Consider the following 22,250-nt stretch of genomic DNA (forward strand, 5'->3'; position numbering starts at 1 on the left):
AAAACTCAAGTGGTTTCAAGAGTGAGCTTTACCTATGACAAAAGAGCCCATGAATCCTCACAAATTTTAATACGGAGTTATCTTCTGGAAAAACAATTACTAATGAAGAAAAAACATCTGTTGCCCATAGATTAGGACTAGCTAAGTGTCCATCAGAAAATATTTATGTGAGTAAACAAAAGAACTGTCTGCACCCCTTTGTGTTTAAAGCCAGATTTCCTCACTTACGTATTCATGAATAGGTGGAAAATAACTCTCTGCACAGGCTATACACATTGAGTTAGTCAGCATAAACTGTTACAAAGGCTTTCCATTTTAAGTCATACCTTTTATAACTAGGACTTGACACTGAGCCAGTCAGCCTTATGCTCTCTCATGCTTTTGCATACTTTAGAGACTAGATTATTATTGTCTGGTCTGGACTAAAGGTCTGTGGCCATACAAGGCTTAGTATGCCTTCATCAATTTAGAGGGATTGTTACAAAATAGCCCATACTAGGTGTTTGGATTTAACACACTAGAAATGTTGGATTTACAGATAAGAAATATGCAATACTTTTCAATCCCTTCAGAACCACCATTATTTGAACTCCCATTAGTTGTGCATTATAGACTGCAGCATACATTATTTTAATATTCAGTCTCTTCGTTTTTTCATGCCATGCGTGGCAGCCGTTGATTTACAGTCATCACTAAGGCTGCAAGTTCTCACTCCTGATTTTGCTAATACTTTCTGTCTTATGGAAGAAATTGTCACAGAATACATATTCTTTTATTTTCTTAAACCTAAGCATGACTGTCTGGTTTGTTTTTTTGGCTATTGAAGTACTTTATGATTTATAAAAAACAAGGGAAGACTTTTCTGCCAGGCTTGTGACCTTGAGGACAGCAGTTTAAAACTCTGCTCTTAATCCTGCAAGAAAAAACAAATCAGTGCTATATACAGCATAAAATAACTGTAAATGAGATGTTGTAACTATAAAATTAAGTAGAGTGTCAGAGATAATGTTTGATGTGTCAGTTTGCATCAAGGGAGAGTTTCTCAAATTTTAAAAGAACAATTTGATAAATGCAAGTAATCTTCCATGTATTATTGTTTCTGCTGAAGAAATAATTTTTAATGTCTTTTTCTCAGCTGTTGTAGTTTTTGCACTGGCCATATTAACATACTGGGAAAAGAAAGATTTAGTCTTTCTCACATACCAGAAATATTTTTTTTCTCTAATCATTACATTCTGTACTACACACAGTAAAAATCCCCAAACAAAACTTTTAATTATGAGTGATTATATAGTATAACTCCTGTTTTGAGTAGCGGCTTGAGACACCTTTTAAATGGTCCATCCTTTTTCAGAAATCACTGAACATTTTCCTGAAAAGAGTGAATACCAAGAAATTTGATGAAATAGAACACCCTCCTTCCTTTTGCTGAAACTTAATGCCTCATTTCAATGTTTATCAAATGAAATATTCCATTCCAATTTATTTACATTTTCCAAATATAACTTGCAGGCTCAAAACACCTTTTTTAAGGTAGGTACGTTAAAAATCAAACACAAGGCTTAATAATTGAAAACCAGAAGATCAGGGGTTTGATTTTTTGTTGGGTTTTTTTTTTTATGTAACCCATCAGCTTCATTCTAAACAATTATGCCATTTTTCTGTTTCACACCGACTAACAAAGCATATATTGCTCGTTTACTTATCTGTAGTACCACTGTTTTTCATGCAGTGTTCTTGGTGTGTGTGGTATTTGCAGAATTAGATTTAAAAAAATAAAAAACAAACCAACAACAACAAAAAGAAAGCAAAACACCACACTCAGGAGGCACAGCAATATATACTCAAAAGGGAATCCCACATTGTATAGTTTTAGCTGACTTAACTTCTTCCCCCCTACCCCTCATGGAGGAATAGGACACTTCGGTTTGGAGTGACTACAGAACCATGAATTCACACCATCAAGCAGGACAACTTAATGGGTTACGATGGAACAAACCCTTATTTAAACAAAAACCACATCCGATAAATAGCAGGGGTAACAAAAAGCTATAAAAACCCACATCTTTGAAATAGATCAGGTTTACACATGGCATACTTGAAAGTTGTCTCTGGATTAAAAGACCCCCTTAAAGAATTCAATGGAAAAATAACAAACCATCTCTGTTTTAAAGGGCAAGATAAGATTGTGGCAGAGCTAGGAACTTTCTGTAAATAGACTCTTCCTTGCTCCAATAAATTTCTTTGTTCTGTGCTAGGAGAAAGAAGCTCTGTTCCTTTACCAACGCTATTTTTAATGCCTGGAAAGCAACATTTCCATTTGTTCATGTGGTAGTAAACTTTGGCTAGTCAAAGTAGCTTCATTCAATCTAGAAAAGGTGCAGAGAAGAGGTAGCAGGAATGAAGAACCTACCATTTTAAGAGTCTAAGAGGTAAGTTTGTTTGGCCTAGTAAAACAAAAGCTTAAAGTGCTCTGCATCATGAAATACATATACTGAGGCAGAAAAGTTGAAACAGTATTTTCACAAGAACAAGTATTAAGGTGCCACAGATGCATTTGGTCTGGACATCAGATAATTTCTAAAAATAAGGGAGTTAGATTTTGAAAGTCTCATTATCAGAGCACTGAGAGCAAGAAAGAAAATTACTTTCAAACTCTGGCTTAATTGTTTCACGAAAGGATTTCTGTTTCTGAGCAGCTCGTGCTGAAGGTAAGAGAACTGAAAAGGATTTTAAGGGCCCATGACTTCCAACATCCAACACTGGTTTGTTGCTGTTGTTCTTTCCATCATATTGTGTATTACAGACTGCCTACATCTTCAAATGACTGACAGTACAGAGGGTGTAAAATAAATATTGGGCTTCAGTGCAAGAGAAGGGTGGGAAAGAAACAAGAGAAATATGGCTACTTCTGGCAAGTTCCAGCATTTCAGAACTCTTTTTATAAACTGACCTGTCGTAACTTCAGTAACATCCTAAGTTATAGCAAAAAAGGTTAAAATTAGAATAATGATAGCTTATTTCTAGTGAAGGTCAAGCACCATTTGAGGATCTCAGTAATTTGTAGCAAGTCAGTTCAGCTACACTTCTGCGCAGCTTACCAGTGCTGTGTTATCACAGAAGCAGAACAGTGCAGAGGAAAATCCAAATTAATTCAAAGATTGCAGCCTCTGCAAGCCAGCAGAGGTCATAAAATCCTAAGGCAGGTGTGTGGACTTTCTCAAGTCGTCTTCAGTTGCTTACCAAGTAGGTTCTTTTACGAATGTACTGCTGACACTGCTGGAAACTTAGTAAGGCATCACTTTCAGAAACTGCAGACACGGATTCCTTGCTAAAACATTATCTGAAATTGCAGACTGCTGAATGCTGAAGTGGATCAGCCGCTGCTGTTCACGAGATCATCAACAGTGAGTATAACAAGCGTCTAGAATCAAATCAGTAATTAATACACAACTGCATAGTATGCTTTATGAAACAAACAGACTTCACATGATGTCCCAAAATGCTTTAGTATTAGGTAACAGGATGAGGAAGAAAGAGATTAGGTCGCATCAGCAACAGAAAAAATACCTTTGAGAGTTAGATGTGCAAGGACTTGAGGAGCAATGACACAAGTGAAGCATGAAGCAAGGAAATGGGGCAAACAGGAAGGCTGCACTGGATAGGAGACACACCTTCAAAGAAGATTTATCTACTAATGGTAGCAAGACTATAAAGCAAAGGGAAGCTAAAGCTGAATATAACAGTAAAAGAAGGGGAAGGCTTGTGATGTATCTATAACATAGTTCTCGCATAAACTAGAAGCTCACTCCTATTCTGCGAAAAATTTCATGGAGTACTTGGCAAAACTATACGTCTGTGTATGGTTACATCGCAGAAAAGGGAGAACTGAAAGGAAAAATGTGGCAGCAATTGGCGATCAGAAACCCCATTTCAGCTCCGGAAGGCACAGAACTGCCACTGTGGGGCCAGGACTTGCCAGGGTTAACCCATGCAAAGACTGAAGCATTATGAAGTACCCATGGAGGAGCACAGCTGTGGACTGAAGCCAGTGCAGCCCCGACACTTCCTGACTCCGTGCTGTCAGGAGACAGCTCTGATCATGATCTGCGCAGGACAACAGAGCAGTGTCAGCACCAGATAGAAATACAAGTGTCTCTTGGAGTTCAAATCTTGCAGCTCTGACGAAAACTCTGCCCCTATAAGGCCAGGAGGAGGGGGAGGATATACAATTGATTTTTACAACTTCATTGGAATCATTTTGCAGCTGTAAAATAGTCACGCTGGCACAAAATATGTGGTACCACCCTGAAAAATGAATTCTAAATAACTGAGCTGCAAATCAGTCAGAGCAGGTCTCAACAGATCAGACTATAATTGCAGCTATTAAACACACATTTTTTACTGCAGTACAAGTCAGTGTGTAAAAGTACGAGTATTCGTTTGAATGTTAGAAACACATTTGCAGCCAGAAGCTCTGCAAGGCCACACAGTTCAGCCAACCCCAGATATACATGTGGTACACATTTGCCACCATGGGACCAACCTTAAGGGTTGCTGAGGACATGCACCTTTATCACCATCCTGGAATTCAGCTCCATGTGTTTGGTTTCTTCAGTAATTCGAATCACAGAATTGTTTAGGTTGGAAAAGACCTTTAAGATCATCGAGTCCAACCATGAACCTATTGCACTTACTCATCTTTGCATCACAAACCTACTTGTACTATGATGTGAGCAATTGCTAGCACTCTCAAATGATATCTTTGCAACACAGTACAAGGTTTAGCTCTTACCTTAGGATCTTTTGGCTTACGCACTGGAATTATCCTCTCAAACACTATAACTAAGTTATTTTCATCACAAAACTATAAGACTTACAACCTCATTTAGACCCCTTGCACGTATTCAGATGAAGCAATGCATTTTCAGCCTTTCATTGCTTACACTAGCCAAACATCAGACAAGCTCAAAACCTAACATGTTACATTTGTCACAGGTGGGCCACAAATATTGTCTTAATCAGGTTAAACAATTAGATGATTTGAGCATCTAAAATGCTAAGCTCAAATGCTAAGCATTTGTGGAACAGGCAGATTTTGCAAATTAAGAAATTATGATGATTTTAATTGATTGGCATTATTGCTAATGAGGTAAGATGAATCTGCAGCAAAACCAGATGCAAAAGCTGTGGGAAAAGGGTCACTTCCTCCGAAGATCAAAGTTACTATCTTCAGAAAGCTGACCATCCCCTGCCTTCGGAGGAAGGGCATATGGAGGATTACATAATAAATGTCATTCACATCTGCACTGAAAAAACTTTAAAAGAAAAAAGCCATTGCAAATGTAAGTGAAATTTTATCAAGAAACATTTTTTCAAGCTGTTGAAAGTATTTAACATTTTGACAGACTTATTTCTGAATTTGGAGTGTACTGTTAAATATGCAGTATGTACATGGATTAAATTAAGAGTAAACACTGCTGTCTGTTTTCTGAACTTTTAAGAGATCTTTAGGAAGATGGGAAGGACCCAAAATAATAAGAAAGGCCAAATTGGATGCTTAGGAAGTGGGGTTTAGGGGGAGGGGTTTGTTTTGTGTGTTTGGGGTGGGGGGGTACGGGGTGTTTCAGTTTTGGGTTGTTTGTTTTTCTTAACTAGCAGAAATAGTATTCTAGCTCTTGGACATTCTCTTTATACTGTCAGCAAGCAAAGGAAAGGGTCATAAATCAACATACCGTATCTCTGAAAGCTTCCTCAGCCACTGGTGTTATTTCCTTCATACAACGGACACAGAAAATAACCCAGTGAACACACATTTAGCATATACTGTTAATAAAACATATCAATAACAGATAATTCACCATAACATGAAATGACTAGGTTACATAGTACAAAGATGTTGGTGATTTGCTTCTTAAAACAATGATTAGATCTCTGCCACTTTCCCTCCTACGTTTTTAGAAAAAAAGACTGACGTTTTAGAGACTTGTGTATGTTAAAAAAAATCAGCTGGAATTTCATACTTTACACATAGCGGGGGGGAAAAAACCTCATTGCACCTTTAACAGATGCATTTTGTAGAGGAAAATTAATCACAAATACTTCCTTGAATGAGATTTACTGAAATCAGAATACCTTTAATACTCCTCACTGTTTTTAAACTAAGTTACAAGATGAAATAAATATAAAATACAAAAAAAATTCAAAACATTTTCCATACTGGAGGTTTACACGATAACTTCCAGTACTGAAAATTTTTTTGAATTTTTTGTCACAGTATGCTTTTTATGCACAGTTTACTTCAAGAAAAGGATCCATCTAGACAACTTTTAAATATAAAGTTACGACATTCACCTAAAATTATTTATAATGTAATAAACAACCATTCTTACAAAAGCTTGTACGGAATTGTTTACTAAAATAGAATTGAACAATCTAAGTAATAGGATCCCCTATTCATCTGGTTTTTGGATTCACACTCGCATCATATGGGTTGTGCTAGCAAAAGCATCTCTTTGCATACTAAGAGAGAAAGAAGTCAAATTGAATAGTTAAAAAGTTTCCTACCAAATGTTCATCAAAAACGTACTTTTTCAGTGAAGAACACCAAGACATTTTCTAAGCAAAATGACACAGAATTAACATTGAAAAAAGAAATCTCTTTAAAAGCAACCAAATGAGTAAGAAACCCTTATGCTCATTGACACAGCAGCCACTAGAAAATTTACAGGAAGAGGCCAAGCACCTATTCTATACTGTTCATTTTTTACTGCAGGTCTGGGACCTTTACTAGTTGTTGCACAAGACCAAAGTCTGCCTTGTTGGGTATCTGTATTTTTCAGAGCAGTCTCTTTAATTTCCAAGCCAGTGCACATTTTTCCAATGTCGGTGTATTTTAAAAAAAAAACCTGTCCATTGTGAAATGGAGGTGTCAAATCTTAGAAATTATATGGAACCTTAAACGTAAATCTAGGAAAGATTACAAGACCGTACTTCAACCACGAATACATCCATGCGAGATGCATCTAGGAAAGCTGTTCAAGACTGCTTAAGGCAATGTTTACATTCACTGCAAGGGATTATGATACGGCCTCCAAATTTACCAGACACTGAAAAAGGACCCTTGTCTGAGGTGGAGAGGTTGGCAGCTTTCGGAGTGTAATTCTGGATCTGGCAAACACTAGTCCTGCAATTCAGGTCAATGTGAACAGAATGCAAAGGTTTGAATGCAAGTAGATGTTTGTCAACAATGTATTAACAACAGGTCATACATATGGGCTGCAGTATCTTCAGCCATTTTATGTCAGCTTAGCTGTGGAAAAATAAAGTTAAAAGATGCTGATTTCTAGCTAATGCCTTACCTGCAACCATACATGCTGCATGGTGGCTTATGACCATGAGGGTGAAATTTTCAGACTTTTGTTATCTAGCTAGCTATATAACTTTTAAACTATTTTTAAAATACCCACAGAACTATATTCTTTATTTAAACACCTGGACAAAGTTACTCTTTCTGGACCAATGGCCAACTCTAGCTCCAGCATGTAATATTAGAAAATAAAATGGTATATCAGGAAACTCTTGATCTAAGCTAAAGGAATCTTTCTAGTGTTTAACTAAGACGTCAATTCTACTTCCCTGTGATCAGGAGATATGCAAGGTATGGCTGTTACTGACCTGCCAGAACCTGCCTATTCTCATTTTCTTTGTCCTCTATTAGAAGATGGCACCATGGTGGTTTTTTTCAAGAAAAGCAGATAAGGTGCAAGTCTTGTCTTATGACTGAAGGGTTTCACTGTGCATACAGATTACAAGATGACTGGCCATCCATCAATCTGGTTCATGCCGAAGTTGACTATTTGGCATCTGAGAATAAAGCAACTGAAGAAGCAGAGAAGTTAATACACAGTAATTACCTTCCCTAAGTTTTCAGATAACTCAATGAACAGAAGAGGCTGGTCTGTCTGAAGAGTAAAAATTGAGGCACAGAATTCTACAAAGTGCCTTTAAGCTAACAATTCACTTTTTTGCCTATTAGGTTTTCCATGGTTTCCGGTTACACTGTCTTGAAAACAGCAGTGATAGACTCATTCTTCAGTTAAAGCCTCTACCTAATCAATTGCTTTTCCACTTGAAATCCTTAGCACCACGGGGCCAGAATGTTAAAAATGTGTTAACACAAACCAACATCTCTCTTCTTGTGTCCCACAGATTTTAAATGTCTTTGGTATTTACACATGCAAGGCTGGGCAAAACCACAAACCCAAAACTTGTTCCTCTCAAGGTGGGCACTTGAACCTATATGTGCCAATTTTAGTCAGAAAATAAAAACTTATATGACTCAACTACATAGAGTCAAAGAGAACATTAGCTATACGCACATTTTACACCCAAGTCAAGTTACAGAAATTGACCTTTATTTAGTAATCAGTTTCTTTAACTTTTTTTTTTTTTTGATACAAAGTGACATTTTCATTTTAGTACAGAAAATCCATGTCAGAACAGTACCTGTCTGTTTCAGTTGTACCACTGGAGTCTACTCTGTCCTCAAACTTTAAAAAACAACCAAAAAATGAGATAAACAAAAAACAACTGCTGTCCCTCACCATGAGAAGTACTTTGACTAGTAATTCATCCATACCTTTTCCTATTTTCTAATGTATATATATACAGTATTGTAATAGTATGGTATAATACTATATAAAATACTATATATATTTTATAGGTATTATAGTTCAAAATACTCTCTCTATATAGTATGTAACTATATAAATACTATATAAAGTATTTTGAACTATAAAATAGCATCTGTAAAACAGAATTTAAATTTAGGACCAGATCTTTATTTGAAGAACTGTGCAAGAAGAATCCCTTTTTTTAATTAAAAAAGCTGCAGACAGAAGCAAAACTACAGCCTGCAGTGTAAAACTAGAAACCCTACATAATGAAATGTTAGGAACAGTGACTGAGAAGCAGTTCTACTCAAATGCTATTTTAAAAACAATTAAAATACAGTACCCAAGAAACATGGCACAAGAGACAGAGGAGACAGGTACAAAACCTGTGTGACGAACACAGAGTCAGAAGTGCAAAAAACCAAAAAGGGAACTGATACAATGGAGTTTGGTACAATAGGTAAATAAGTATTGCAACTGAAACTAAATGATCACTTTTCAACAGTGAAAACACTAACAATTTAGTACCTTTCTAAAGGCTTTTAATCAAGCCCTAAAACTGTGGCTGCTCTTAAATAAAAACGATCTATGTGAATGCTACACACTGAAGTACAAAGCTTAAGAATTACCCTGCAAAATTGCACCGACATAAGCTTTCCATATTTACAGTATCTAAAAGTGACAGAACACAGCATGCTAGGCCTAGCTTATGACTCTTCTCCACCAGTACTTAATCCAGGCCCAACAACCAAAACCTATTATTTTTTAACACGCGTTGGATTGTTCAGATATATTATGACATTTAAATATTAGATTCATGCATAAAACAAGAAACAATATCTTTGACAGACAAGTCTTGACAGGATACAAACAGTGGTCTGCCCTGTAGAGGAGTGTACTTCCTTCTGAGCTTACTCCCAAGACGTACCGATTCAATCCCACATTATTACCTGGTTGTCAAGTCAACAATGTGCTTAGAAATGGTCAAAATTGCAATTAAGAGTCACATTGTGCATAAACCATTCACTCATATTCAGACATTTCACTCCATTTTGGAGAGTTACCTCATTAAATGAAAGGACACAGAGTTAAAAAAAAAACAAAACAAAAGACATTCAAGTAAAGAGCAACAACCAAATACTTTGAAAAGGTTTTTGTAAACTTGTCATTCTACAGGGTTTTGCAGCATTGTTAAATTTGTTACTCATGGACAAGTACACGCAGGTCACAACCCCTCGTGACAACCTGTCACGTGTACATGTACGACGTAAGAGACAAGCTCGGTGAAGTGATCTACCCCTTCCCACATGCCTCGTTGGGTCCTTGTGTGTTCAGTGTTATCACTCCCCTTCATGAAACAGAAATCACTTATGGATATCTTTATAAAGACAGAAATGGACAGAGTCCATTGGATAGAAAGTTAGTTGGTTATTTACATCCGCAAAGTAGTTTCACAACGAAGTAAGTCTACAGCGGGCCAGCTGGGATCCACAGGACTTTGTTTTGTTCTTGGTCGACAGTTGTCATAATCTGAGTGCAAATGCTTGAAAGGGCTCCTCCCTGGACAATGCCTGGAGAAAAAGAACCCCCCCGCCACGAATGAGACTGGAACAAACAGTTATGACTAATTACAAAGAGCAGTCTTCTGCATTTTTCTGCAAAGTGTTTATCAACAGATCAGAATTAACCTACCCAATTCAATATTTGCCAGATGCATGACTATTAAAACAAGAAAAAGAATAAACAGAGCAAAGAGGCCAAGCATTCAATACACAGTTTCTTCTGCTAACTCTTAAAACAGCCCAGGGAAGTCGCAGAACTGATGGCTATAATCTACTAAGACAACTGTTTTGTTAGAGGCCTCCGTGTACTATTTTCAGAGGCATCAGGTGGCAAAGTTTAAGCCTAAAGATGGTCAGAACCTGCTATAATAAACCTTCTCAGTTCAGCATGTGGTGGTAGGAGTTTTATATTTACGTGGTAATATACACAGAGACTATAGCTGTAGCAACTAGACACTATTTACAAATATTAGAAGTAAATTATGAGGCAGCTCACAGATCCTTGAGCTAAATAAAACAGCGGCAGTTGCTACTCCAATTCTTATTGTCAACTACATTGAAGGAATAAAAGGCCAACAGCAAGCAACTCCCTGAAAATCAATTCAAAAGATAAATGAACACCTTGCATTCTACCCTTGCTAAACATAACAGTCATAAAACGTAAAATGCCAACACTGACACAGGAGAGGAGAATGTATTAGCTTTAAGATTTAAAAACTGAGGAACTTCATGACTTGAGAAATATGTCAGCAAAGCCTCTGGCCTCAGCTACCACTAATGCTGGAAAAATATGGAAAGTCTTAAGGTGTAAGTTCCATTTTTGAAAAGAGAGAATCTGATCTCACATAAAATATTACTTGACTCTGCGGTATATACCACAGTTAATGATGTCAGGTGAATTTGGATACAGAACGCAGCAACCAACAAGGTCTATGAAAGATGACAAATGGCAGTGAGGAAGTGATTCAGATTAAACACCATGCTCACAACCTGGTACAGGAAACAAAGCCAACTTGAAAGAGTCATTAGTCAAAAAATGTACTTCATGAAGTAGTGGCAGAGCCCAGGTCTGAGCGAGTGTGTCATATAGCTTCAAGAGGAAACTACCATGTCCAACGTGCCTATCACTAGGCTTACTTTATGCACATTATCATTTCAACAAGCTTAAATGTCAATGCAGTTTGAACACCAATTCCCTCTGACTACCAGCATCTGGAAATGTTGATGACAGCTGGAGTCCACTGCACTTGGCACTAACAGAGGGAGGCCCTTTCCACAGGGCATGTCAGAAGACACACATAGGACTCTCCTGGACTGAGTGCTGCTTTCACTGGCAGGGTGAAATTAAAATGCAACAAATGACTTCACAAGGAACAGAAGATAACACGTGGTGATGCAATCTGGCCATGCGCATGTCAAGTTCTGTGAAGGTCTAGTATGTACCATTTAAATGAACATTGGTATGGCTATTACATCCCAGGTAACTGATTTTGTTGAGACCGTGTAGTTTCTCTCAGGGTATGCTGAAATAGCTCTATACTGAATACATCCCCCTTCCCTCCCCTTGCACTCGGCAGGTATGCCTCAAAGTGCTTCTGGAAGAATCCCATTGTTCGGGGGATGAAAAGTTGGGTTTTGGCTGGTTTAGTGGTGCTTTTTTTGTTTTGGTTTGTTTTTTTCTTTTTAAGTTTTGTTGCCATTTCACATCAAGATGGCTAGAATTTTATCCCCACTCTTTTGAATGTATGTGGAACCACATGGAAATATGCTCTGAAATAAGCAGAGACAGTCTTCAAACACAGTTTTCTTTCTCTGGTAAAAATACAGTATTTACTACAATCCAAGATTCATATAATATACTTGAAGATGTTAAAAAGGCCTCTAAAGTTGAATTTAATTATTCCAAGTTACAATGCATGCTCAAGACACCTTTGACAATTTTTTTTCTTCTTGAAAGATTTAAAGTATGTCTCACAAATTATTCATTAATTTACACTGCAGGGAGGGTGGTTGTTTTCTGGTTTGGTTTTGGCTTTTTACAATTACAAAACAACTTTATTCCTCACATGGTATAAACCTGACGACACTGTGTCAAATTATCTGGACCATACTTCCAATACTACTGGCTTGTAATAAAACATTTTCAGAATCTCTTTAGGTCATAAGATTCACAGCATGCTAAAACAAAAACATGTAAAAGCAAGGGACAGTACTTATATATTGAGATTTCTTCTCCCGGTAAAATAAAACACCAGAGCATAAGTTTGCCAAAAGGGAAGGCAGAAGTGCTCTTTGAAGGAACATAGGATCTTTTGAATTGCAGTGTAAACGGATTAAATTGCCACTGTGTTCCTAGTGAAATGTTGATTAAATACTAACCTGTAAAGTACTTGCTATACTCTTGTTCTATTTTTTGAGCTGTCTCAAACTGTTCTTTGGAATGTTTTTGTGTAACTTTGTCCCTCAGGAAGATTGGGTCTTTTTGCTCTCTGAAAAAAAAAAGAAAGAAAAAAAGAAAAACCTTGTATAAGAGTAATTTTTTTTTTTAATGTACTTGAAATTATTACCTCCAGTTGGGTGAATGTGAAAGGCTATTAGAATCCTGTGCATAGAGTGCCATCTACTGTGTTTCAGTATCAGCATAGTCATCAGCACCACTTCAGTGCTAACAAATTTCTTTGCTCTCAGACCAAGACAGTATTCCTTTAAAGTCTCAGAGGCTGGGAGGGGGTTGAGGGAGAAAGAATATCATTTTTTCCAGTTCACGTGAATCGGATCATCATCTCATATAACACGCCAGTACTCCCTACACAAAGCTGGGCACAAGTACTGCTCTTTTAAGGGCCTGAAGTATCAAGCATCGAGCAAATAGAATATTTCTATGTCATCTTATATATGACACATTTTTGAGATGACTGTTTTTCTATTATACAAAGCTGTTGGAAATAAAATAAGAAAAAAATATAGAGAAATACAAATGGTAAAAAAGATATTTTAATTCCGATCAAGGCTTGTAACACACTCCTCCAAATCTGACTTGGGATCCCAGGGGATTCTGTTTAGAAGGAAGCAGAATTTAGAATCAACTAGTACAGTAATATAGATAAATACTGAAACAATATAAGGATAGTTTCTTACAGCAGTGAGAAAAGAAGCACAAATTTATTTCATAAATAAATTAAAAAAAAAAAAACACTACTAAACTAACCTATCACTGCTGTATAGCATTCCAGAGAATGCCAACAGAACCTGTGCTATATCCAAAAGGCTGTTTAAAAAACCTTTGGTGCTCATAACAGGCAGAGACAATGTGCCACTGCATCTTATTTTGATGACTGCTAGAAATCCTTGCTTGTCAAGTACAACTGCTCTCTGTCACTTTCCAAAAAAAGGAAATAGCTGTAATGATCACCATTCCACTTCCAAAGGGGCTCAAGACATGACAGTTCCATCTACCATCCAAGTGCATGATCCTACAGTGGTAATGAAATACACCACCTTGCTGTATGACTTGCTTCTACTTGAAAGTGGTGATACTTATCTTCTCTATTAAAAAGATAGTCATCAAATTTACTTACAGATCAAGAATATAAGAAGTCTTCAACTTTCAAAATGAAGATAGCACAAGTATAAGATCTCTCAACAAAACTGTTTCTTAATACTTACGTTGGGAGGTTATGCCACATCTTGCCAAATCAATCTATCAAAATGTGTGAATGTACTCAAACATTAGGGGAGGGACTGGGGTTTGTAACTCCCACGTTCTGTTCCCGGCTATATTTGAGCAGGAAATTCCCAACTACTGAAAAAGCATGGTCCAAGAAGACCACAGCATATATGCTCCATGGCAAAAGGGGACTTCCCTTGCTGTTTTCACTGGAGAATGAAGGTGGGAAAGTTGAGGTTACGAATCAGTTGGCACTGCATCCACACACTTGGCCCCGCTGAGAAGACGAAGAATAGCTCTTTCTCACAGTCACCACTTAATCCTCAATGATCTCGCCCATATCTGTCTTACAGTTTAATACAAAGGTGAGCAGGAAAGATCTGCGTGCCTCCTGGAGTACATACAGTTTAGTCTACATTCTTTGACTTCTCCAAAAGATTCACTTAATTGTCATGCAACCAAAATGAAGTTAAGACAATTTACCTCATAACATTTTTTATGAGGATTCATTTCCACATTTAAAAAGATATTTAAGATGACTAGGATGAAAGAAACAATAAAGGTAACAAGCTTATTTTAAGCTAAAATAAACATCCCTGAACTATACCCCTCACAGACTTACTTGATTTGTTTAGCATTTTTGTAGCGAATAAAAATTACAATAGGGTAGATATGAACACTGTGGAGCCGTTCGATGGCATGAGGAGCGATGTCAAGCAGACAATGACAATCCTAAGATCAAATGTAAATGCAAAACACTCATTCAGTTAAAGAGCACAAGCACACATGCAAATCCCCCATTTCTTCCCCTACTTAAATCATAGCAACCCAACAGAATTTTGCTACACATTTAGCATTTTGGGGCTACTGAGCAATTTGTACCCAAAAGATTTATAACAAAAGACAGAAGATGAAAAACTGCAAGAAATTCCATTCATAGTACCAAAAGCATGCATTGGTAGAAATAAAAGTATTTGAAGAACTAATGAAATGAAAACTCAGATTGAAATATATGCAATACATTTTTTCCAAATTTGAATATTCATATTCATTTTCTCTTTCAGAAGTCATAAGCAAACACAAGCATTAAAGTAATAAGACTTTCTGTGTGGTCTGACAGAAACCTATAAGCAATGTACAGATTTTAATTAACACCTGTCTCCAGGATTATTATGATGTTTATGTTCTATATGACTGCACTAAATGGAATAGTTAAAAACCCTAAATCCTCATTTTGTGGGGGGTGGGGGGGTGGTAGAGGATGGAATCTATGAAAATAATTTCTACCTTTATTTAATAATACTGTAAAAGAATATGGACATTCCTAGTTTCTACATAGGTAAGCTTGCATAAAATAATCTTTAAACAGTTACATGCCAAAGTGATGTAACTTTTACTTTACTCAGCGGCCCGGGGAACAATTCTCTGAATGCCTTAGAGATGGACAATGTTAACATAATTTCCACCCCGCCCCCAACATAGTATGACCATATATTGCAAACTGTACAAAGAACTACCGCGTTAGAAGTGACTCACCTTTTCTGTTATCTCTTTTATTGAAGCTACCGTTGTCACATCAAAATGTCCACTCCTCCGTTTATAATCAATAAACAGACAATCCTTCACACCCCGTTCAATGGCTTGCTGGGAAGCTTTCATAACCTCTGTTTCATAGAACCAGAAGAGATCCACTTTCATTACTATTCCTTAGGCACAGAACAAGGCTAATGAAACAATGTCTGCAAATTCAGGTTCTTGGAGGTTTTTTCATGTTTGTGCTACTATTTAGTCCACTTACATAGATGTTACTATCATGTACTCTAAGCAAGAATAAATTGGTTATATTTGCATACTTACCAAGAGGACATCTGCAAAATTTTCCAGGGGATTCTTTGACCAACATGTCTTTCACAGCATCAAGTAAAGGTCCTAGAATAAGCACAGGCCTAGGAGAGGTACAGTCCACTTTCTGTACACGCTGATATGCCAGGCTTGCAGAATCTACACACACAGAAGATTTACTTATGAAAGTATGAATTATTTTCCTGGCATTCCTCAGATAAGTAGAAGCACCCTAAAAGTAATTCTGAAAACAACCCCCATGCAAGGCATAAGGGCCTTGACAAGTACAAAAAATGCTCACTAGCCATTATTGCAATTTTCTCCACTTGACAGCCTAAAACATTCGTTTTTTTAATTGAGCCAGGTGAGGGTGGCATGGGAGAACCACCAAAACTTTAAAAGCAATTGTTCCTGTTTTTTCCTAAAAGTGTAAAGAAGACAAGGTATTTGGTTTCTCTGGTTTGTTGAGCTCTTCCAAGGAAGTAAGCAATGTAACCAATGTGATTTTTGTAGATAAGTGAAGAAACAGAAGTGAAGATTTTTAAGTGGTGATCTGGATTTCTGTCTAGACTAAGAGACCCGGATAGAAATTAAATAGTTGAAAGAAAAATCAAAACCATGCATCAAAAAGCAATCTCCCTCTGCAAATGAAATAATAATGCTACTAGATTCAGGAGTAAACTACCAAAAAAAAAAATAGTTTGAAACACTTTGGCTTGTTATTTAAAATAAAAAAATTTTTGTTATTAAGAGTTATGCATGTGATGGGACATACGATCACCATTCGTATTCAGACCAACCAGAAAGTAACATTATTTGTTGTGTCATGCTGCAGCTGTTTAAAAACGAAAGAGAAGGAAAGGCAACCCCGTCCCAAGTATAACAAAGGTACTTGCCATCCAAGAAAGGGATTGAGTCTGTACTGATTGTATCAAGAGCCAGTAAATCCTTTCCATCTTTGGAACCACTTCGCTTGTGTTTATGCTTTCTTCTGAAGAATGACCTCCGTGCTGCTGCTGACAATGTCTTAGATGAGCTGTTTTCATCTTTAGCCTCAGACATGCTGTGTCTCCTGTAGAATTCCTGATCCATCCTACAATGAAACAGACTAAATGGTTGGTATTTAAAAACTTATCTTTACAATTTTTTTTTGACAAACTATATCACTGCTGCTTCTGGAACACACTGGAAATGCTCATCTCAAGCCTTAGCCCAAGTATCTTCATCACGGAAAATTAATCAGAAACAAACATTAACATAAATCAAATAATAAACATCTGAAAACCTCACCCTACCATCATTTCCTCAGGATTCTTATAAATAGCAGCATGTCACAGAGGGTGACCACTCTGACAGGCAGGGCAAAAATCTCCAAGGCAGAAGCACCAGTATGCACCTGCTTGCCAGTAAAGTCAGCCTCGCACAGAAGTGAAGATCCCATCCTTTCTATGAATCTGCATGTTATACTTATCCTTACAAATAACTTATCAGCAATCTAAAATAAGAGTTTTATTTCATGCAGTTCTATTTTATAGGAGCACAAATATTTTGGCCACATAACACACGTGAAATGTCGCTGGTTTTACTATCCATCTTCCAGTAACAAGCTTATCAATGATGTGTATGGGTCTGTATGTATATATTGTACTTCCACATATTCCATGTAGTACCATTGTCCCACTGTCAGGATGAATTTTGAGTTATGACATGGAGAGAGACTATTAGAAGAAAAGGAAACCAAAAAAACAGTAATCTTAAAATGTAAAAAATATTTTAATCACTGATAACTAATGCGATTTCAGTAACAATGCAAAAATTTTAGTTCCTGCATACTCCTCTTAACTGCTCTACCAACATTATGAGATTGTGGTGGATACACAGTGTTATAATAACGCTGCTGTCCACCAATAACTAAAACCACTGGTGCTTCTCAAGAATGTCTGGGATAACCTTGGATTCAAGGATATTTTTGCTGTGGTTAGTCTCACTTTTGTTATTGAATTATCTATCACAACACTCGTCTATGTATCATTTCCATTTCTAGTTTTGTATTTAGTAGCATTAAAAACAACTTGATAGAGCAATACCTTTAATTCAATGTTATTAAAATACTCCATCCCTAAAATGACATGTCTAAGAATTAGTATCTCCTAGAAAGAATAGAAGCAAACAAGTCTTTTATACCACATCTCACTAGTCAGACTTTTAAAGACTCTAAGATAAATACTGTAACTGAGGTTACTCACATATATTTACTTGGAATTTGTCCTCTTTCCAGCTTCTGAGCATTCTCATCTAGCTGCCAAGCCATCCAGCAACCAAAGTTTCCCTGTGGCAGAGTGTCATCAACATACAAAATATCATCCTTCTTAAAGCTTAAATCCTGTTCCACCTCTGCCAGACGGTCATAAAGTGCTCTGGAAAGGAAGACATAAATAGGCTCTGCAACTGGTCTCCATCAACTCACGGAAAGAACTTGCACACTTTTTTTCAAAACAGTTTAGTGGCATACTCTACATTTCAAGACCACACAAGTTTACTGCCAAACGTGCAGACTTACTATGCTACAGACTGTGTACTCACTGTCAGAGACTAGCTGGGATAAATTAGTAAACTATGAATTTAAAAGATGTGGTAAAACTGATGTACTATTTCTCTCATGATGATCAGCGTATTACCCTAACAGCCTTATGCTGTCATTACCAGTCATGCTCAAATACCTGATATAGAATCCATCTCCAGGAAGCTCTTTTATCTTAGTAAACTCTTCTATTCTGTATTGAGTCTTTATTTTGATGTTTTCTCCAGGCTTCAACATTTCAAGATAAGCTTCCTCAGCTGTTTTATTTCGCATATCAATGGACCCATACTGCAAAACACAAAACACAGAAACCTTTATGTGTGAAATTGCACCTTAACAGGCAACAGAATTAGGCGAGCTTGAAAAACATGCAAAGTAAGTTTGTTTTTCCCCACTGGCAGGCTCTATATACAAGTAAATCACTTAACTCTAGTACAGTTTGCACCTTAATATGTCTAGCAGGAGATTGAAACATGGGGGTAAGAAAACAAAATACCCAGGTGAACACAGAAGACATGCACCGTGAGGGAGAGCCTGCACTTCTTTAAATAGTTTTCAAAGTGCAAGCTGAGAATCATAAAATTCACGGTGGGAAGAATTTAGTATTTTTCAGGAAAGCAAGTGGTCTGAGGGAAGTCAGAAACACAATTACAAAGCAAAATCTCCATCTGGATACCTGAGGCGCAATGGGAGCGTCTCAGTGCTCAGTCTCAACGCCTAGTTTTATGTGAAAAGCTCGTACACACATACGGGTTTATCACCTTAACTGTCCTGCCAAGTAGATAAATATTCTCGTTTCAGATATAGAAAGCAGAGTCAAAGACTTATTGCATGGCTTTCCCTAAGCTCTCATTAGAATTTCATAGTGAGGAGATCAATATTTTTCTCCATTTTGCAGTATCTTTCATATCCTTCCCTTTCTTATGTACAGCAATTGGATTCAAGGCCTCCTATTTAGATGAAGAGAGCAGGTGCTCATAGTTCCAAGCAGACATACATTAGTCCTTCAAACTTGTGCTCTCAACAGTGGTGGTTCTCCAGGTCCAGATCATTTAGCTCTTCGTGCATCGCGGCCAGAATGAAGGTTATGCATTCTCACCGTTCTTACCCAGGTTCTGTGGCAGGAACTCAAGATTCACAGAACGTCTCCCATTGCGAGACAGCATGATTCTTTGTACATCTCCCTCTTTATACCATCCTAGACATTTTCTCAGTACGCTGCAGCCTTTTCTTAATAGCCTACCTCAAGTATCATGTCACCCAAGACTAGTCCATCAGGTCCTTTTGCTGGGCTATCATCATCTACATCTGAGACAAATATTCCATACAGGTTTCCACCACATATTTGGATCCCAAGATCCACTTGGGATTTTTTAACAACAACAGTTCTAGGTTCAGGGGTCCTTTTGTTTGTGTCCACAGGGCTCCTTTTGACAGAGAAAAATAACACATGTACTTCAGTTTAAAAACTTGCATTACATACAGTCAGCTAACCATCTGAAGAATATGTCTTTACATAATTATTATTCAAAATAGGTCACCTACAGATACAGTCTTATAAGACAAACATCATGTTCCTTGCAGACCTAACTAAACCAATCTTGTAGTAAAGTTTCTTCACTCCTTGCAGACCCCATCTTTCAAAAACAGCCTGAAAACATGTACTTTTATCCTGGGGTCCACTTAACTCGTCTGCTGACTTATTCCAACCAGACACAGCATTCGCAGAAATACATTTTGGTTTTTAATACCCTTCATATCCACCATGACCACTTTTATTCCTTAAGGCAAAAATTTTACTCCTCTACCTTAAGGAATTCCGGGGACTTGTAGTTGGAGTGGTTTGTTTGGATGGGGGTGTCATTGTTCCTTCATCCTGTTCACTCACAGTATCTATTACAGAATGATTGTCAGGTGTTGCAGCTCCACTGCCTTGAGGGGTGGAATGATTACTCACAGGTTCTAGGTGAGAACTAAAGCAGGGGCAGGGGGGAAGAAAGAATAAAATACTGCTGGGTTAGTGTTTCACCAATGCCAAATATTTTCCATGCAGACAAAGTTTTTAATTTGGACGTAAATCAAGTATAAAGTAAGGGGGAAAAAAAAGGCCACCAAAACAATATGCCAAATAACATATGTTCACCGTAAGTCTAAAAGAAAGATAAAGTTCAGTTTTGAAGTGTGACCATGCATCAAAACGGGATGGATAATTTCACTAGGTCATATGCATTCTCTAATTAGTTTTTGGAAACTCCAACTATAAAAAAAAGTTTAAAATTATTTGAAGTACTACTCATAATCCTAGGAAGAAGTCATCCTTGGTTTTAGTTTAATGTATCTAAGGATTATGCCTAAATAAGAAAGAAAATATAGTAAGTGCATCAAGCATTTTTCTTTTCTTTTCAACAAGCATGTATTCACAAATTACTTTTCTAAGCAATCCCACTTCTTATCAGCACAAATGTGCTGATGTTTGCAAACATGTTACCTGTACAGAAGTTATCGACTAGCTAAGTAACTGCATGGACCAGAGAGTAGTTTTTGCAAAGTATAGCTAGCCTTACCTTGATCGTGAATGATTGCCAAGCTGATACATATGTGGGTTATACTGAGCCAGAATAGTAATGGTGTCGCACTGCTGTCCAATGATTAGTCGAGCCTGTTGTTCTGTAGCATTTCTCAAATTTATTCCATTAAACTACAGAAAAAGAAAAATGCACAAACCATGATGTCAAGTTTTCAGATGGAAACTAGCAAAATCAGCCTTTCAGTCTCCTAATTAGTTTAATGTCTAAATGCTGACTTATTTCCACTGGGGTAAATAGGAGGATGGGAATGCTGTTATACAATGATTCCTAGGATTTACTCCTTGGAAAAAATCACTGTAATTTAAAATATTTGGTAACCTGACCATGAGTTTAAAAATCTTTTTACTATATATGAAAGACATATATGTTCTGACCTGTGTTATGATTTGATATCACTGATTAAATACAAGTTGGTTCAGATCACCGATCTGAATAAATTCAGGATTTAAAGATAAATTCAGATCCATGATTCATTCAGGTCCATTGTAGTATCATCCACACGCTGTGCAACAGAAGATGCTTTAACATGCATAAGTATGAACAGTTCTAACATTTACAAAGCAGCTCGGTACTTTACAAAATGCTCCTCTGCACACTTATCTAATACTGTAGGCAAAAACATGACTGTAGCTAATCTAAAGCCTACCTGAGTATTTTTAAACAAGGTATCTCAGGTAAGGATATGGCACAGCAACAGCAGCACGAAACTCAGTACAAGCCAGCTGCTTGAATATTTACTCACCTTATCAGGCACAGTATGGTTGGGACTATATTGTTTAAGTACCAAAACTAGCTAGCTTAAAATTTAATTATATCTATCTAAGATGCAATGCAGATCTACCATCAAAAGACATTATTTTATGATAAAGCCTGACAAAAAGTCACAACAATCACAATTACGGGAATATTACAATAGAGAATACGCTTTGCTACATCTCACAGCACACAAGCTTTCACAAGATAATCTTTTGGGGAAGGCAGTTATGGCTGGAGTCATATGAACTGATTCATTAAGCCACAGGAATAGTAAGCAAACAATTACCTCTAGTAACTGATCACCATACTCAAGGCCAGCTTGATGGGCAATGCTCCCACCTGTTACTTTAGAGACAAATATTCCACCATTTTCTCCGCTCACAATGGAAATCCCTAGTGGCTCAGAACCCTTCTGCACTTTAACATGACGTGGCTCTTCCATGTAGGGCCTTTTAGAGGAGATAGTTAAAACTGATTTGGACAAAATTGCACTTGAACCATCACAATGTCAAAGTTACATGCAATACTTTATGTCTGTCTGAACTGTAATAATACAATAGGTTTAAACAGATACTTTAA

The 22,250-nt window shown here is 37.1% G+C and overlaps 1 protein-coding gene across 1 annotated transcript in view; it reads right to left on the reverse strand.

Moving 5' to 3' along the window:
* Positions 1-10,142: 10,142 nt before the first annotated feature.
* The window catches only part of DLG5 (discs large MAGUK scaffold protein 5), a 114,221-nt gene continuing 102,113 nt past the window's right edge, over positions 10,143-22,250 (reverse strand). Inside the window, exons 21-32 of the mRNA XM_075717747.1 lie at positions 21,958-22,120; positions 20,892-21,025; positions 20,136-20,300; positions 19,571-19,754; positions 18,467-18,615; positions 17,993-18,163; positions 16,643-16,839; positions 15,762-15,905; positions 15,441-15,568; positions 14,527-14,636; positions 12,617-12,726; positions 10,143-10,246 (exon numbers count right to left, since the gene is read on the reverse strand). Of these exons, the coding sequence (XP_075573862.1) occupies positions 10,143-10,246; positions 12,617-12,726; positions 14,527-14,636; positions 15,441-15,568; positions 15,762-15,905; positions 16,643-16,839; positions 17,993-18,163; positions 18,467-18,615; positions 19,571-19,754; positions 20,136-20,300; positions 20,892-21,025; positions 21,958-22,120 (1,759 nt within the window). The remainder of the gene's footprint in view (positions 10,247-12,616; positions 12,727-14,526; positions 14,637-15,440; positions 15,569-15,761; positions 15,906-16,642; positions 16,840-17,992; positions 18,164-18,466; positions 18,616-19,570; positions 19,755-20,135; positions 20,301-20,891; positions 21,026-21,957; positions 22,121-22,250) is intronic.

This window comes from Pelecanus crispus, chromosome 10 (genome assembly GCF_030463565.1).
Source record: "Pelecanus crispus isolate bPelCri1 chromosome 10, bPelCri1.pri, whole genome shotgun sequence".
NCBI classification, from domain to species: Eukaryota; Metazoa; Chordata; class Aves; order Pelecaniformes; family Pelecanidae; genus Pelecanus; species Pelecanus crispus.